We start from the raw sequence: 19,399 nt of genomic DNA on the forward strand, positions 1-19,399 counted from the left end.
GGAGGGAGAAAAAGAGGGAGGGAGGGGTGTTTAGTAGATAGAAAGGGAGGGAGGCAAAGAAGGAGAATGGGGTACAGAAAGGACAGGGATGAAGAAAGGAACCTTTGATGAAGATGCATAGTGTTACATTATGACACTGTGTAACTGCCATTTAAATTTTGTTGATAATAATATAGTCATTCAAAATATCTTGAAGAGTTTTAACTTTGTGATGTTTGTTCAACTGATAGATGGGTTTTTTCAAACGTGTTCGGCCACCTCAAGAAGAACAGGAAAGAGAACATCTTCAACCTCATGAAAATGGTGAAGGAAATTCAGAAACTTAACCGTGACTTTTAAGTTAGGCAACATCCCGACCTATTGGAATGACCAACTTCATTGTAGATTTCCGTTTCCTTTATGAGAAATAGAATGCAAGACTGAACTGTTGATGGTGCCCATTTGTACTAACCACAAAAATGATAGCAATATTTTTCGGCCTTCTCGTCAAAAACAAGTTCAGATAATGTATTTAATATGCATTCACTGACATGTGTTTTTAGGTATTTAAATAATAAAATCTCATGGAATAGTTTTTCAGTGTACTTAAGACAGAGGTAGTGCCTGAGTTACCACTTTATATAAAATAGTACCTCCTACATTACTGTTTCTAACTTTGTATGTTGGATTTAATTGTTTGTTATTATTGTTGTTTCTGTGCTTTAAAGCGATCCACGTTTGGACCTAAGTATCCACAACTTTGTATAGGTACTTAATGTTAATACATATTACACTACAGTTGAATTTTTAAGCTATGAGAGATATTATAAATGCACAAAGTTGGATTTTAATATTATCTCCATGATGGAATTTGGTGGGAGGAGGCATGAGCCCATGAAAGTTCTTTCCTTTGTTAGCAAAGGTGAAGTATTTTGCTCTAATATGAAAATAGGATACGTACTGCTAAATTTTTTTATATTTAATCCACGAGCCATTTTATTCTATTTTAATTGCATAGCTTAAGTTCTATTTCAAACCTTTTGAGTCAATCTAAACTAAAAATTAATTCTATAATCAAAAGTGACTCTTGTATAATGGTTAATTTCAGCTAAATATAGTAATTCTTAAAACCACATGATGTTGAAAATCATTTCCAAAGTACATTTATTCCATTGCATTATCTATTTACAATACAAAAAACGTGGATTTTATTAGAAAACTGTAGTTCTTTGAAAGAACTTATAAGTTGCTTATAATAGTACATTCTTAGATTAGGGCAGGTGTTTTTAGTTGGAATTAATTTATTTTCCTCTTATATATGTATGTTCCATTGTATTTCCAAAACTGTTACAAAAGACATGGCAAGAGCAATGAAGAATCTTTAGAACTTACAGGATTCTGAACCCATCTTCAACTCCACAAGAAATGATAGAATTTAAAAGTAGCCCACTGGTTTACTTCCAGCAATGGCATGATGCTACTTACATGAATATTACCTCACTATAAGCAAGGTGATGTATTAAAAGAGCCTCACCTATCAAATAACTTCTAAAAGGTACTTTTATAAGCAATTCAAGTTATTACAAACTTTTTAAAACTTTCATAGGTTTATTAACATAAACTAGTTTTCTAGAATTTTTAAATAAAAATTATAATTTTATATGCCCGTGGAGTAAAGAATCTCTGAGAAAAATATGTCCTTTATTTCACTTTCTCAAGGCCTATAGACTATTGACTAATGACTATTCACTGCACCTACTTTGTACAATTACATCATGTTATGCATTAGACATTTAGAGTTTAATAACTTTTTTCTGTCTAAATTAGGTAATGATAAATTATTCCCTTAAGTAATTGAAATTTTTCTATATTGGAAAAATAATTGAAATTTGTTTTGCCATACTTTGTGTCATAGTTCCCTATTTAGATAACTAAGAATATATTTATAAAATATGTATATGCACATGACTTAACGTCAGAACATTGACATGGCCTTATATTTAGTTTTAGTGGATTTCAAAATTATTAGTTTTATAGCTAGGCTTTATTATAGCTTGAAAGATCTCAGCCATATGTAATAAATATTTTTATTACTAATAAATTTTAAATTTTTTAAGGAAAGTATTTTTATTCTAGGGCCTTCTTCCAGATAATCACTAGGTTGATTTATAACAACTTTTACCTCCCTGCTTTTTCACCTAGTAATAGTCAATTCTGAAACTTTATATTAGATAGAAATCCAGTCTTTGGGGGAAATGTTAGTTGCATCTGTATAATTCATTTGTTTCGTGTCTTCAATGTCAAGATATAATCTTGTCTAGGAGATTAAAGGACATCATCTTTGAAAATTAGCAGTTTTAAATTGTTTTTTTGAAATGTAGTTTTAAGTAGAATTTTCTGTTTACAAAAACATGGTAGAAGTATAGCTTAAAAGTCGAATCTGAGGAAAGGCTTTGGGAAAATATGATTACTTTTATCCTATAGCTGTAGCATGTCAGCATATTTGGTCAAATTGTCAGAAAATAGTCCTGAGAAAGTTATTTTAACTTTCAAGTGCATTACATATTAACTGTCTAGGTTTTTTGAGAAAATTTCAGTTGAAGTTGAATTAATCCTAATTGAGATTAAAATCCTGAGTGTGATATAATAACACGATGTGGCACTGGCGAGAGAGTACAGAAGCCTCGCACAGCAGCCTGACCCTCCAACCCTAGCACCTCATTACAGTACCCCAGGCCTGCCAGGAGTAAGCCCTGAGCACCGCCAGGTGTGGTCCTAAAACCAATAAATTAATTAATCAATTAAAATAAAAAGAACACAACCAAGCCAGAGAGATAGTCCAAAGGATTCTGTGTACATTCCTGAGCACAGAACTGCCCCTCAGCACCACCAGATGTGGTCTCCGAACTCCCCCCAAATAAACTAAAATAGCATTAATGATGCAATAGTAGGAGCAAATGATATTGGTAAGAAATATCGATCCTTTGTTTATTTCTCATCTAGTCATCATTTCTCATCTAGACATTTTGAGAAACATTTGTGCAAGGGATGTACTTTTCTTTACCTTTCTTTTGTGATTATTTTTATCATCCTGATGAAGTACTTAATTCTGAATTGTGAAGGAAGCAATCAAAAATTTCATGCCATGATTCTACTTGTGTTATGAAACTTCTTAGCAAATTCTCATTAATACTTCATATACAGAGAAAATTCAAGTATTAGTCTAAGAGGCTCTATTGATTATTTTAGAAGGGCTGTGAAAGATTTTTTAAATACTGAATCATGACCCTAAGAGATTTATGTGGTTTAACTAAAGTGGGTACAAATCAAATGGTTTTTATAAGGTAAATAATCTGTAAATTGATTGATACCTATACTGTAGAGTGTTATACCAGGGTTTCAGAAATTAAGTCATTCTTGATATATACTAGCATACCCCTGTATGCTCATTGCTTTTCTCAGTGTCACTTTATTTGTATTCTTGGGTAACTTGTTTATATGGTAGTTTGAGAAGAAAAACAAAATTTGGAAACAATATAGAACCAAAAATTGAATAAATTAATACTAAGTGTTTTGGAAAGTATCCCTTTTAACTTGTTGATAGGCTAGTTTGAATTATGACCCTATGGATGCATAGCATGCACATATGCTTGTATTTTATTGCAATTTCTGATACATAATGAACTTCTTGGGAGAGGTACCAAATCTTTGATTTTTGTTGTCATTGTTCTGAAGTGCAATATAACAATGTAACCAAACCTAGCTAATTGCAGTCATTAATTTAGTGAGTCTAATCTGAATGGAGATTTACTGGTGTTTTAGCAGGAAAGAATGATTCCACTATGGATATTTGTCCATAAATGGTACATTCTGTATTTAAAACTGGACTTAAACTATTCCCTACTAGGTTTGAAACACTTTGAATTGTCTTAAAGTAACTTGGAAGTTGCGTGTATCAAATTAATTTGCTGCCTAAGTAACATGGAAAGTAATTTTCTTTGTTTAGCTTCTCTTGTGATCACCCACATTGGGTGAGACATAAAATGAGTGTGTTCTAAAATTTATCATTTGTTAACTTGGTTTGAGTTAGTGAAAACTGGTACAGTGTTCCACTTAGTTTCCAATGTGTAACTTGTGACTGTACAATAAACTTGAGCATATGTTGCCATTCTTTGTGTATGGACATCTGACTTCTAGACAGTTTTGACTTTTAGCTACACAAGCTAACAATATTGTACCAACAGCATGACCTTTAATAGGTCATACCCCTCCAACTGTCTGAATTCTTTAAAAGTATTATTTAAGAGAAACACAGAACCAAGAGAAATCTCATATTTAACTACACTACTATACAAATTGTAGAATCATAGGAATGTAAATTTTTAAGGGATTTCCAATTCCAAAAATAACCAAATCGTTTCAATAAGAAAACACTGATACAGGAGTGGGAAATATAACGTAAAAGCTGGGACATTTGCTTGCATGCAGCACTAGACTGTGACCCTGACTCAGATCCCCCAATACATGAGCACAAAGCCATGAATAACTCCTTACCACCATGTGTGACCCCAAAGTAATAAAAAATTAAAATTAATGCTGATAAGAGGTAAATAAATAAATAGGGGTGATATACATGATAATCTTTCAGTACCTGAATTGCAAACCATAATGCATAAAAGGGAAGGAGGGAGGGAGGAAGGGAGAGAGGGAGAGAGAGAGAAAGAGAGAAGAGAGAGAAAGTGTCTGCAATAGAGGCATGCTGGGAGATGGGGAATGGTGGGCAGGAAACTGGGGACATTGGTAGTGGGAAATGTACACTGGTGAAGGTTGGGTATAGGAGCATTGTATGACTGAAACCCAACCATGAAAAATTTTGTAACTGTATCTTATGGTGATTCAGTTAAAAAAAAAATAGTGCTGCTCTCATATGTGGATTATAAAGTAGCAGAATGGGACACTTAACACCCAAGAGTAGTAGAGATAAGAACCAGGAGGTCTGCCCCACAGCTTGGAAACTGGCCTCACATGCTGGGGGGAAAAGGCAGCAGAGACAGAGAAGGGAACACCTAATAGAGAATGTTGGGAGGACCCACTCGGGTTGAAAGCTGCGTACCAAAAGTGGACTATAGACAGAACATGATGACCACTCAGTAACTCTATTGCAAACTACAACATCCAGCAGGAGAGAGAACAAAAGGGAATGCCCTGCTTCAGAGGCAGGATGGGTTGGTGGGGGTTGAGATGGGGGTGGTGGGAGGGATACTGGGAACATTGGAGGAGGAAAATGGGCACTGGTGGAGGGATGTAAACTAAATACAAACATAAAAGTTCATAAGTATGTAACTGTACCTCACGGTGATTCACTAATTAAAATTTTTTAAAAAATAGTGCTGCTATTCACAATAGCCAAAATCTGAAAACAACCAAAATGTCCAAGAATAGATGAGTGGATGAAGAAGCTATGGCATCTCTACACAGTGGAAAGACAGCTGTTGGAAAAAAATGAAGTCATGAGGGGCTGGAGCCATAGCACAGTGGGTAGGGCGTTTGCCTTGCACGCGGCCAACCCGGGTTTGAATCCCAGCATCCCATATGGTCCCCTGAGCACCGCCGGGGGTAATTCCTGAGTGCAAGAGCCAGGAATGACCCCTGTGCATTGCCGAGTGTGACCCAAAAAGCAAAAAAAAAAAAAAAATGAAGTCATGAGACTTGGTGATACATGGATGAACATCAATCATGCTTATCCATGAGAGTATCTTGCTCTGTGAAATAAGTCAGAGAGTAAAGTACAGACAAAGAATGATCCCAGTCATTTATGGGATATAAAGAAGCATCATAGGAGGATAATACCAAAGATGATAGAAATGAAGACCAGGAAGATTAGTAGGAAGTTTGCCATAATGAGGGGCGTGCAGTGAGGATAGAGAAGGGACCACTAATGACCATAGCACGGAGTGATCACTCTGGATGGTAACTGGATACTGAAAAGAAGTAAAAAGATATGCATGATACCCTTTCAGCAACAGTATTGCAAATCACAGTGCCTAAAATAAAAGGAAAGAAAAGTCTGTCATAGAGGTAGGCTGGAGGGCCGAATGGAAACTGGGAACAATGGTGGAGAGAAGTGAACTCTGGTGAACGGATGGGTGCTGGAACATTGTCAGACTGAAAATCCTAAACAAACTTTGTAACCTTGTATCTCATGGTGATTCAATTAAAAAAAATTCATTGATCTGTGGGACAGCTAAGTACAAAAGAGGTCTCAGAGAAGGGGGGGTGGAATGGTAAACAAAAATAATTAAGGCCAAAAATGTCTACAATTTGATCACAAATAGCAACCCACAATTCTGAAAGCTTAATTAACCTCAAATAGGACAACTATAAAAAAACACCATTCATACACATCACAGACAGACTTCTGGTAATCACAAATAATTAGGAGTTGCTATAACCTTTCATATTATTAATGATGTGCAGAAAGCTTTTTGTCGACTGAGACTGGTCTATACACTCAAGCACTTAATTCAGTATGCTTTCTACTGTATGTTTCTACTATAACACTGCCAATTGCTTGTCAAGTTTATAAAATAGATTTGCTATTACCTAGTGAGTGGCTGGATTATATAAATATCGACAGGTGCAACTAACATTTTCCCAAGTATTGTGTTTATTTGCTTTCTAGACAACCTAAGAGTTACCTACAGAGTTACATAGTAGATTCGCTCTTAGACTTTTGTTCCCTGTTTTTGGTCAAATCCATTTTCTGAGACAATACAGACTCATAATTGGTGCTTTATTTTTTCATTTTTGGGGGGTTCTATTTATCTTAATTTTTTAAATTTAATTTTATTTTTTGAGAGAGTCTCTTGCCCGCATGCCTCGCTGTCTTCCCCGGGGCCCCTCGGAGGGGATGGGCTCCAACTTCCCTCTCACCCCGAGCAGAGCTCCCGGCGGCCAAAGACCACCAGAACCTAGCCACAGCCATGCTCAAGGCCCCTCTCTACACGTTCAGACAAGCCTCATGCATGAAGGTACTGGCAGAGGAACCCAGGTGTGTGCAATCCCATCAACGGCCAACATCCAGAGACTTAAAAACAAGCTCCCAGAAGCGGTATCTTATAACCTACTTCTCCCATGGGAGAAACTGGCAAGCTACTGAGAGTTTCCTGCTCACATGGGACAGCCTTGCAAGCTTCCCATGGTGTATTCATATGCTAAAGCCAGTAACAAGCTGGATCCCATTCCCCTGACCCTGAAAGAGCCTCCAATGTAGCATCATTGGGAAGGCCGAGAAGAAAGAGGCTTCTAAAATCTCAGGGATAGGATGAATGTAGAGGTTACTGAAATGGCTGGAGCAATGGGCCATTGATCGACAATCAATGGGATTTTGTGATCGTGATCATGATTTTATTTTTATAAAGTTGTTCACAATATTTGATTACATTTAATATTCAAACACCAATCCCTCCATGATTATACCTTCACACCACCATATTTCAAATGTTTCCATCCCAAACCCCAAACTCTGCCCTTAAAGCAGAATCAAAGTAATTTATTGTGTTTTACTTATTATGAATAACCAAAAATGATCCAAAAACGGTTTCTTTGAGGAAAGTGTGTGAAGATTGCTGTATTTCACCCAGGAGCCATTAAGCTCTTCTATAACATGTTGTTAAAGGTTGAGTCTTGTGTTCTTATATCTATATCTGTATAAATATATTTCCCCCAAATATTGGTTGTTTTCTACTTTAAACTCCATCAAATGTGGTGTGCTACTGTTGGTATCTTGGTGCTGTAAAGTATTAGATGTCCAGGAATAGATTCACTCATGGGTGTGACTCGTCCAACCATGTGGAGAGCGGCCATGAGCATGGCTGTGGTTGAGTTCTGGAAGTTTCGGCTGCTGGGGCTGACTCCATTGGGGCTGGGAGAGGCCTCACCCGCCCCCCTCCAGATTACCCCAAAGGAAATAGCCTGGCGCGGGACCCGGTGACATGGCTATGGCATACACCATAATTGGCACTTTAATAAAAAGGTTTTAGACCTTGGTTTTGAAATGTACAGATAATTTATATTATTTTGAGAAAACTTTTTTTCTTTAATATTTGTTGTTTTGTTTTGGGGTCACACCTGACAGTGCCTCAGAGCTTAATCCTGACTCTGCACTCAGGGGTCACTTCTGGCAGGGCTCAGGAGACCACTGGGAGCTGAGGACCAAAGTTCCATCTGCCATGTGCAAGACAAGTGTGCCTTACAGGCTGTTCTATCTCTGCAATATGTGAAGATTGCTGTACTTCACCCAAGAGCCATTAAGCCCTTCTATAAGAGATTAGTCACATGTTGTTAAAGGTTGAGTCTTGTCTTCTTATATCTATATCTGTATTCATATATTTCCCCCTAAGATTGGTTGCCTTCTACTTTAAACTCTATCAAATGTGGTGTGCTACTCTTGGTATGTGGGGGGATGTTTTTGTTAGTTTGTTTTTAACTACACTAGGTAGTGCTCAGGACCAACTCCTGATTTCAGCATAACTCCTGGTGGGCATGGGGGACCATATGACATGCTGGGGATCAAACCAACGTCAGATGTCTGCAAGGCAAATGCCCTACCTGCTGCACTATCTCTCTGGCTAGGCTACTTTATTTTTATGTAATTAATCTCATAGTTCTTCTATACCATTTCTCAGATGCTCATTAATGGGATCTTGAGGAATTACATTTTAGTGAATCTTGGATCAACATATTTTTTGCTACAAAGTTACAAAAGCATTGTGTTATGAATATTAGTAGCAGTTTATATGGGGGCTGGGTTTGAGCTCTGGCACCCCAACCCATCTGACATCTCTGAACCCACCAGGAATGATCTCTGAATACAGAGCCAGGAGAAAGCCCTGAGTGCAGCTAGGTGTGACCCCCAAATTAATATATACATATAGTTTTATATATATAATTTATACATGTAAACTAATACATATAGATGGGGTCTCCACATTTCCCAAAAAAAGCAAGGAAGGTCTGGTGGTATATAATTTTCTCATCTTTCAACAGTGCAATTAAAGTTGTTTTTGAGATTTTTTAAGTGATATAAACACCTTTAAAATTCAGAGAGATTATCACCTACCTGGCAGACAAGTTAATGATTGTGAATTTTTCAGAATATATTAGTGAGAAAATGAAAGGGGAAGGAATTTGCTACAGAAGAGAGAAAATTTCCTAATTCTTTGTTAAGCTGCATTTAGATTTTGCAACTTGCATTTATACTACTAGACTAAGAACTTCACTGCCACGTGGTGCTAAATTGCTAGTATATATGGAACCTCAAGGGAATCCTTGTCTCAATCACTCTACAGGCATTCAGTAATCCCAAGGTAATAATAGTAAGAGATGACATGGCAGTAACTACTTTTGCTTTACTCCCACTGAACCACCATAGCATCTCAAAGGACCTCTAAAGCCACTAAAATATTGCAGTGACTCAGTGGTAGAGCTGAGAATCTGGTTAATGCCCCATACAAGAATACTCCTTTCTTTTCACACCCACCTCACTAATCATGTTTTTTCTTTACCCTACCCCCTTCATATCATCTCCCAGATTGATGAGGATTTGGTCACTAGATGTGACTCCATGTTTTTTGTTTTTTTCATGCCGTGGACCCTGAATCACTTTTAAATTACTGAAAGTCTTTTTGTCATGAAAATTAACAAGCTTGGGGCCGGAGCGGTAGCACAGCGGGTAGGGCGTTTGCCTTGCATGTGGCCGACCCGGGTTCGATCCCCGGCATTCCATATGGTCCCCCAAGCACCACCAGGAGTAATTCCTGAGTGCAGAGCCAGGAGTAACCCCTGTGCTTTGCTGGGTATGACCCAAAAAGCAAAAAAAAAAAAAAAAAGAAAGAAAAAGAAAATTAACAAGTTTAAAGAGTCTTGGCATTAAATCATGGACATCATTGACTTAAGATGTTCCACTTTAGCCTTAGAAGTTTGTTTGTTGTTGTTGTTGTTTTTGTTGTTGTTTTTGCTTTTTGGGTCATACCCAGCAATGCACAGGGGTTACTCCTGGCTCTGCACTCAGGAATTACCCCTGGCGGTACTCAGGGGACCATATGGGATGCTGGGATGTAGGATGACATTACTTTGTCCTCTCCCCACTTGCCATAAGTAGCTTGTCCCGGTTTTCCCCGGAGTTTAGGCTCACCCCAGTCACACCCATCAAGGTGTTCCAGACTCTCTCCCATCTCTCTTTGTTTAGCTATAATCACTTCTCCATGCTCTCTTCCCCAAAAGAGTTAATCCTCGGCTTTCCCTTAATCTGACTCTGCTAATTTGCAAGGTCAGACCTTCCTAGGATACTGAATTTATATTATATAAGTTAATATTGCCTTTCTCCTCTTCTTGTGCCTTTTGAATAATTTGCTTTAAAGCTATGTCTGTTTTGTATAGACACAAGAAGACAATATTATGTTTTTATAACTTGGGAATTAATTGGCCTCGAATATTATTCCCTCCCGGGCATCTTTTTTCTCCACTTAAGCCTCAGTTGCCCTCAGTTCCTAGCACCCCAAAGTAGGGTCCCCGATGTGGGACGGGAAGGATCCAGGGCAAGCGGAGAGTTATGTGCTACCCTGGCATCGAGATGGGCCTGGCCAAAGTGCCTAATTCTTAACTATAAGTTAAGAGCTTGATCATAGACAAATGCTATCATGATCCAATAGTAATTATGAGACTGGGACCCTGCCAGGGATAGGAAAGACTGATCTGGCCTGAGCACTGTAGTCTGAGATTGAGATGGCCCCAGGAGAGCAATTCTATAAGCTTTAATGCATCTCTTATTGTGTCCATACAAAATAATTAATATTATGAATTCTTATATGTTTGCTGGCTGAGGAGAAGAAAAACACATTCATGGGACTCCGCCCTTGGGTGGATACTCCTGCTGAAAGGGAATTAAGTCCTAGGAGAAGCATCCCCTAAGGGAAAGGAACCTTACCCTACTGATGGTGACCACACATGTACGCCCCAACCCCCTCATGCTGTGGAGATTTAACTAGGCTGTAAGAGTGGGTTGGAGGGCCAGATCCACGGGGTCAGATCCATGGGGGCCAGATCCACAGATCCTGAGAGAGACTGAGAGCCGAGAGAGAAACAGGGAGAGAGAACGAAATAAACTGATGGAGCAACCAGTTTGGCCTTCTTCCTTCCATCGCCTGCCCTCGACCGACAGCACACACTGCGGTTCCGGGGCACCGAACGCGGGTGGTGAGACAGAGCCACCCGGAGAGCCCGAGAGTGCACTCGCCCCTCGGCGAGCCTTAGTTTTTTACACTGGGATTCGAACCTGGGTCGGCCGCGTGCAAGTCAAACGCCCTACCCACTGTGCTATCGCTCCAGCCCCAGGCCTTAGAAGTTTTACATCATCATTCACAAACGAATCCCGGAACCTAGCAGCTCGCTGCAAAGATGGCTCTGGACCTTGCACCAGGCAGATTTCACCCAGGCATCTCAGATGAGAGCAGGCGTCCTCTCTTCGCTTGCACCAAATGAACTCCGGCAGCCCGGAACCTCCAGAACCCAATCGTCACCACCCTCGTGGCCAATCTTCACAGGCTTGTCCTGGACCCCCAAGCAAGAGAATAGATCTGCTGAAAAACCCAAGTGTTGGGGACCAGTGACTAGAAATGCCAGATCTCGACTGGTCGGTAGTGGGTCTCCCCTTCCCATTCCATTCCCCACCCTTCTCAGGTCCTAACTGTCACACCCACAAACTCCCTCTGGGGGCTATTTAAGTGCATTAAAGACCATGATCCTGAACTCACAAATGAAATCTCAGAACTGAGCAGCTTGCTGCAAAGATGGCTCCGGACCCCAGTTATTTAAAATTTTAGAATTCCAGGAGCACCCAGTCATGACATTTCATACTTTTTTTTTACTTTTTTATTGAATCATTGTGAAATAGGCCCTTACAGATATCTCATACTAACCATAACAAAGAATACAAAATAAATTATCTAGCATCTGTCTGTGGGGCAGGCTTGAATGATGATGGGAAACTTCGAAATAATGGTGATGGGAAGGTGTAATGGTGCTGGGATTGGTGTTGAAATACTGAATGTAATCAATGTGAAAAACTTTATGAAAATAAACTTAAAAATTTTTTTAAAAGAAGTTACACATCAGTCTCATAAAATCCATTCATCTCATCCCCAAACCCCCAATTAAAGCATCCACTCAAAATCTAAAATACTTTCTTAAGTTTACCAATTCAAACATTTCATCTAAATAATTTAAATCAGGTGCAGGTAAAACTGTGGTTATGATCCACCCTTTGTGCAATTCCTCTCTGTATGGGCACTAAAGAAATAAGTTATCTGCTCCCAACACACAATGTTATGTACTACAGGCAGATGTTAACAATGACAGACTTTCTAGTTCAAAAAGGAAAGAGCAAACAAACAAAAACCCTATGTCACTGAACTCGATCAACTTTAAAATTCATTTTGTAAAACTTCTTTTAGTTTCAAAGTCTAATTCTCTATGACTCACAGTTCTACCCACTATGCTTTCTCCCCAACCCCCCCTCTTCTACCTTCACCCCATGAAATAGTGCACTAATTCCTACTCCATAAGTCCTACAGTTCCCTGGAACCCCATTCAAGATTCATTTTGATTGTAATTTATCATTGACTTCACAAAACCATGTTTCTTAAACACACCTGGCAGAACCCAAACTTTACCGCTCTAATACAAGTGACAAATACTGACAAAACATTTATTTATAATTAACCACATATTGGCTCAAGTTCTCTGCGAAGAGACAGAACACAGATAATACTAAATAATGGTACAGCGAACATAGATGTGCCTTTTTGAGTTAGTGGGTATTTTTTTGTTTGTAGTTTTTTCTTTTGCTCCAGTCCACAATAGTGCTACAGTGCTATACAGAACACAGAGCTATTATCTGATCATCCCCTGTAAGTAGAACAGGTCAATTTAAAATTTCTTCAAGGCTGGGGAGAGAGCTCAAGGGTTAGTAAGCATGCTTTACATACCAGAGGCCCTGGTTTAGTCCTTAGCGCTGTGTGGTCAATTGAACACTGCCAGAAGCACAAAAGACTTTTGAAAGAAGTTTCCTATTATAATTTTTGAAGCAATATTGGCTTATAAGATTGCAAATGTTTGTTGTAAGAGTCAAATTTTGTGATACCATATTTACCACCAGAGTGTCACTATACCTATACTACTGCCCATTGGAGACCCTCCTCCTTTACAGCCTGTTCTATGACAACCATTTCACTTGGTGACCTCAGTTCTCTTGTCAGAGTCTCTCAATTTGTTTTCATTGGACATTGTCTATTCCCTTGCTTTGTTTATATACCACATATGAATGAGATCATCTGAAAGACAAAGGCCATTTGTATTTGTCTTTCTCCTGGTTCACTTCATGACCCACTAGTTCTATTCATGCTGTAGCAAAAAGGCAAGGTTTTATCTTTCCTAATAGCTAAGTAGTATTCCATTTTTATTTATACCATATTTCTACTACCCTTTAATAATAAATGATAAATATCTCCATTATCTTTTAATTATTCTAGCCATTAGGCAACTGGGTTGTTTGTAAGTCTTGACTATTTCTAAATAATGGTACAGCGAACATAGATGTGCCTTTTTGAGTTAGTGGGTATTTTTTTGTTTGTAGTTTTTTCTTTTGCTCCAGTCCACAATAGTGCTACAGTGCTATAGTTTTTCCTTTGGATCAGCATCCTAGGAGTGTAATTGCTAGAAGAATATAGAGTTCTAGTTTTAAATTTTAATTATTTTTAATCTCTACTGATATCCATAGAGGTTGTACCAATTTAAATTTCCACAAATAGTATGAGTTTTCTATTAATTTTATACAAACACTTCTAATGTGCTTGCATATGAGAATAAATTAGAATCATCCATTATAGTATTTGTTCTTAGTTGATTTCAGACAATGTGATATTCTACTTTTTCTTTTCATACTGGTGGAAATGTTCTTTTAGGTGTTTAAATTTAGCCTTTTTCTATCTTTTCATTTTTAGTTGGATATTTTGTTTTAAGTTGATTTCTGTTTCTAAGAACAAGAAGGCTGTGACGTGACTTCAGAGAAAAAATATATATCTAGATAAGCTTTGCTTAGGCATAAGTTATAGTGCTTTTGGCAATGAGTTCAATATTAATGGACTACTAATATATAATAGATAAGGTGTCTTGAAATAGAAGCATACATAAAAACAGCCATTTATTGATTGGTTGATGATAATGTGATCAGAGGTACCTAGGAATATAACTCTGTATTCCTTCTAGGAGTAGTGTTCTGTGATGACAATACAACATAACTAGGAAAATGAGAACCAAGTACATAAAAATGAAATTTCATATATCTACAACATGTATACATGTATATGAGAGAATAAAGCTTGTTTCAGGTAAAGGAGATCAATAAATAAATGTCTAGGAGTAATGAAAATAAATCTAATTTGAGGGATGAAAGAAATTTCCTTGTCCTGTTTCTGTCTCATCTCTCTCTCTTTGTTTCTCTCTCCTCTCCCTCTCTCCCTTTTCCTCCATCTCATTCTCCTCTCTCTCTATCTCAACCTCACTAAAATATTAAAGGATAAACTAAAATAAAAAAGAATAAACTGGTAATCAGTGGGTAGTTGCACACAGCCATGTAAGTCTGATAGTATTTTGGATTTTATATTAAGATTGATAAGCAATGGCAATGGCTCTTGCAATATTTCTGTAAAAATGAGGAAGTTCTTATATTATTACCTTTTATAAATTCTAAACAGTATCATGAGTTATGAGTATTAAAGTAACTATTAACTGTCATCTTGGATTCCTTTAGAAAACTCATTGACTGACCTATAAGGAAGCTACACTCAGCAAAAACCAGTTTCTTGCAGGTATGTTTGCAGAATTTTCCCCCATGCATATATCAGTTGGCTTATACATGTGTAAATTCAGCTGATTATTCAAAAATTTGTTTTTCACAACTATGTGAATTATAATGGATTGGTTAAATACACTTTGAAATGCATTTTTGCTTGAAAGATAAGTGGATAATACCATTATAAACTAGGAGAACATTGAAATGAGGACTTGGCATGTACACAATACTAACTTTCCAAATGTCTTTAAGAACCTGCCTAAGAAACTGCCCAAATTAAAACTTAAAATCATAGGGATGCATTATGTTTGTGATTGAGGACTTCAAATCTGGGATGTCATTAGAGACTAAAAAATTAATTTTTGGCTTACATCAGAAGACTGGGAAATGAGTGTTTTTGTTTATTTATTTTAAGATAATACAAACAAAAATACATTTAAGATATATTGGGTTTTCGGGACTTGTGACTGAAATCTCCAGGCTTACATGAAGCTGGAAATGGGCCACCGCCCCCCATCTCCCTGTGCCTCTGATAGTCTGGCAGTCATGCCCATGAACTGCCTCTGGTGCCATATAAGATCATTAACAGCTATGATCCAGAGATTCAGAAATAAATCTCTCAGAAGAGAGTAACATTAGCAACATGCCGCAGAGATGCCTCCTGACCCCAAAGTCACCATTCAGTTCATTGTATCACTGTATTATTGTCATCCCGTTGTTCATAGATTTGCTCGAGCAGGCACCAGTAATGTCTTCATTTGTCCCTGTTGTGTGCTAGTATAGCCCAATGGCATCTGATCGCTCCAGGAATATGAAGAGCACATTGTTGTTACTGTTTTTGGCATATCAAATGTGTCATTGGTAGCTTGCCAGGCTCTGCCATGCGGGGAAAAAAATAAATTAATAAAAAATCATGATCACAATCACGAAATCCCCGTTAATCATTGATTTCTCGAGCGGGCTCAGTAACCTCTCCATTCGTCCTTTCCCTGAGATCTTAGAAGTGTCTCTCTCTCTCTTGATTAATAATAAATAAATAAATAAATAAATAAATAAATAAATAAATAAATAAATATAGAGGTTGTGTGGCTGCTAATGTGGCTGCGTGCTCCAGGAAAAATTGTGTCGCTCTCTTCCAAGAGCTTTGTTTTATAGTCTCTGAATCTTGGCCATTGATGAGATTACATGGCACCAGGGGGAATTTGTGGGTGTGACTGCCAAGCTACTGGAAAATTGGGGATCTGGGTAGAGGTGGCCAAGTCCCAGTCCGAGCAGGCTTGGAGATCTCAGCCATGGGTCCCGCACACCTGGGTTACTCTGTCAGTTCCTTCCTGGGTCAGGCTCCTGCAAACGTGTGGAGAATGGCCTTGAGTATGACTGTGGCTGGGTTCTGGAGGTTTTTAGTTGCCGGGGCTCTGCTTGGGGTGGGGAGGGAAACTCAACCCACCCCACTCCGAGGGGGCCCCTGTGAAGACAGCCTGACATGGGGACAGGAGATTCAGTTAAACAAAGAAAATTAAATTGAAGTTAAAATTAAATTAACCTCAGCTATATAACCTTATTTAAAATTTTAGAATTCCTGGAGAATTCTCATGCTCAACACCACTGGCATATTATGACAAGGGCTTAATGGCTCCAGGTTAAAAAAAGAAACAATCTTCACACACTTTCCTCTAAGGAAAGTTTTAGGTTCATTTTTAGCAGTTTATTTATAACAAGCAATAAAAAATAAATTATTTGGGCCCTTTTTGGGGGACAGGTTTTGGGGGTCAGGGTGAAAATATTCAAAATATAGTGGTGGGAAGGTATAGTGGTGATGGGATGGGTGTTGGAATATTAAAAGCAATAAAAGAATAAAAAATAAATTTAAAAAAGATATATTTGGTTTTGTTCCTTGACCAACATTCTTGACTCATTAAAGTGGTAGCCATGATTGCACCATATATAACTTTTGAATATTGTACAGAAATTAAACATAAGCTATATAGTCATGAAGCATTTAAAAATCAGGTAAAAACATCTTAAGTGACATGACTTATTTCTTTTAACAAACAGTCCATAGTACTGAAGGATCTGACACCTCTCGACTGGGAGCCCTGGCTTGTTCCTCCAGAAGGCCAGTCGCTAACATGCTCAGGATGATTTGTCCACCACATGCCAAGATGACAGAAATTCTGGCAGCATTCCTTTCTTCCTGATATGCCAGTCAGCCTTTTGGAGCTGTTTCCATTTTCTCCTTTTTTCTCTCCAGGAGCAGAGGTAAGTTGCGGAAAATGCAACAGAAACAGCTTGAGAGGCTAATGAAGGCTTTCTGCTTGCTGCCTCTGTCCAATAACTATTGTGCACAAGAACAGTGTCATGCTGCCATGAACAGTGTCATTCAGTGCAAGGAACTTCATGTTGACATCTATTTCTTCAATAATTTTGCAGTTAACATAGCTTATTTTATTTATTTTTTTGTGTGTGTGGTGGTGCTGGGGGACCATGTTCTGTGGTGTTCAGGAACCAAGCATGCAGGGATGGAACCCAGGGCCTCACACATGCAAATTATGTACTTGACTCATTTGAATTAAATCCCTGGTCCCACCGACATAGTTCCCCCACCTCAGACCCAAAAAGCCACTGAAAAAGCAATATATGCTCATGATTTTAAAAAATGTTCCAGGCAGTACAGAAAAGAAAAGCCATGTGAAATTAGCATCTCCTTGGAAAAGACACTACCCTTTCTGGAACTTAGTATTTATTTTTACTAAATAGAACAATGAGAGGACTGCAGTGATATAGCACAGTGGGTAGGGCATTTACCTTGCATGCAGCCAGCTCAGTTCGATTCCTAGCATCCCATATGGTCCCCTGAGCACCACCAGGAGTAATTCCTGATTGCAGAGTCAGGAGTGAGTAACCCCTGTGCATCGCTGGGTGTGACCCAAAAAGCAAAATAAATAAATAAATAAATAATGAGAACTAATTTGTGGTATCACTTTAATGATGAAAAGAGGTAATGTATATAAAATGTCTATTGTTATTTCTACATATGATTATTTAGGCACTATTTCTTTACCTTTGAGCAAAGGATAATTTTACCCTACTGAGAAGTTTGTTCTTTTCTAGCAAGTTGGAAACTGTGGAGAGCCTCCACAGGACCGTGCTTTGTGAACACCTGTTTCTTGTTGGTTGCACCGTGCTTCGTGGACAACACCTGAGGGGGAATCAGGATGTCTTGTCATGCCCACAAGTTGTGGCTAGTCTATCAGCTGCAGACACTTGGGGGCAAACAAGCAGGGAGAAGTAGATAAGGGGGGAAGCTGCTTAGCTAGGGAGTTCCCTGGGTTCCCCCTTAGGTTCCCCTCAGGTTCTCTCTCAGGTTCTCCCTCAGGTTCTCCCTCGTTCCTCCTCCTCGTTCCCATTCCCCTTCTTCCCGTTTCATGGAAAGTCCCTGAATAAATCGCGGCAAGAAGGATCTCCGAGTTGCGTGTTTCTTCACTGGTCGAAGCAGCGCGAGACAGGAAACTGTGGGAAGATCACAAATATAAATGCTGAGAGTGCAAAGAAACCAGCCAATCAGTCAAATCAGCTGGATCCACTATGCCATATGTGAGACATACCAGTCAGATTACCCTCACTCACAGGTCTTCAAATGTAAAGACACTGCAATGCCTGTATGTAGAGTGTGGTCTCTATATGGTCTGAAATTTATTTTATCAATTCATCTTAATGACATCACAATCTCAGTCTGGCAATTTGTGTATTCCTCTAGCTCCTCTCCCATTCCCCTCTGAACAATCATCTCTGTTAAATCTAGTTCTATATACTGATTTTTTTTTAATTTTATTGAATCACCATGAGATTGTTACAAGCTTTCATGTTTGGGTTACAATCACACAATGATCAAATACTCATCCCTCCACCAGTGCACATTCCCCACCACCAATATCCCTGGTATACCCCCCCTTTCCCACCCTCCCCCTGCCTCCATGGCAGACAATATTCCCCATACTCTCTAATTTTGGGCATTATGGCTTGCAACATAGACACTGAGAGGTCATCATGTTTGGTCCATTATCTACTTTTGGCACCCATCTCCCATCCCGACTGATTCCTCCAGCCATCATTTTCCTAGTGACCCCTTCTCTATTTTTTCACCTTCTCCCCTCTGCTCATGGAGCAGTCTTCCAGCTATGGGGCAATCCTCCTGGCCCTTGTATCTACTGTCCTTGGATGTCGGCCTCATGTGATGTTATTCTATACTCCACAAATGAGTGCAGTCCTTGTATGTCTGTCCCTCTCTTTCTAACTCATTTCACCTAGCATGATACTGTCCATGTCTATCCATTTATAAGCAAATTTCATGACTTCATCTCTCCTAACAGCTGCATAGTATTCCATTGTGTTGATGTACCAAAGTTTCCTTAACCAGTCATCTGTTTTAGAGCACTCGGGTTGTTTCCAGATTTTGGCTATTGTGAATTGTGCTGCAATGAATATACAGGTGCAGATGTCATTTCTACT

At 38.7% G+C, this 19,399-nt stretch overlaps 1 protein-coding gene across 1 annotated transcript in view; it reads left to right on the forward strand.

Moving 5' to 3' along the window:
- The window catches only part of ITGAV (integrin subunit alpha V), a 123,147-nt gene extending 119,000 nt beyond the window's left edge, over positions 1 to 4,147 (forward strand). Inside the window, exon 30 of the mRNA XM_055120880.1 lies at positions 231 to 4,147. Within this exon, the coding sequence (XP_054976855.1) occupies positions 231 to 326 (96 nt within the window). The 3' untranslated portion in view covers positions 327 to 4,147. The remainder of the gene's footprint in view (positions 1 to 230) is intronic.
- Positions 4,148 to 19,399: the final 15,252 nt, after the last annotated feature.

This window comes from Sorex araneus, chromosome X (genome assembly GCF_027595985.1).
Source record: "Sorex araneus isolate mSorAra2 chromosome X, mSorAra2.pri, whole genome shotgun sequence".
Classification (NCBI taxonomy): domain Eukaryota; kingdom Metazoa; phylum Chordata; class Mammalia; order Eulipotyphla; family Soricidae; genus Sorex; species Sorex araneus.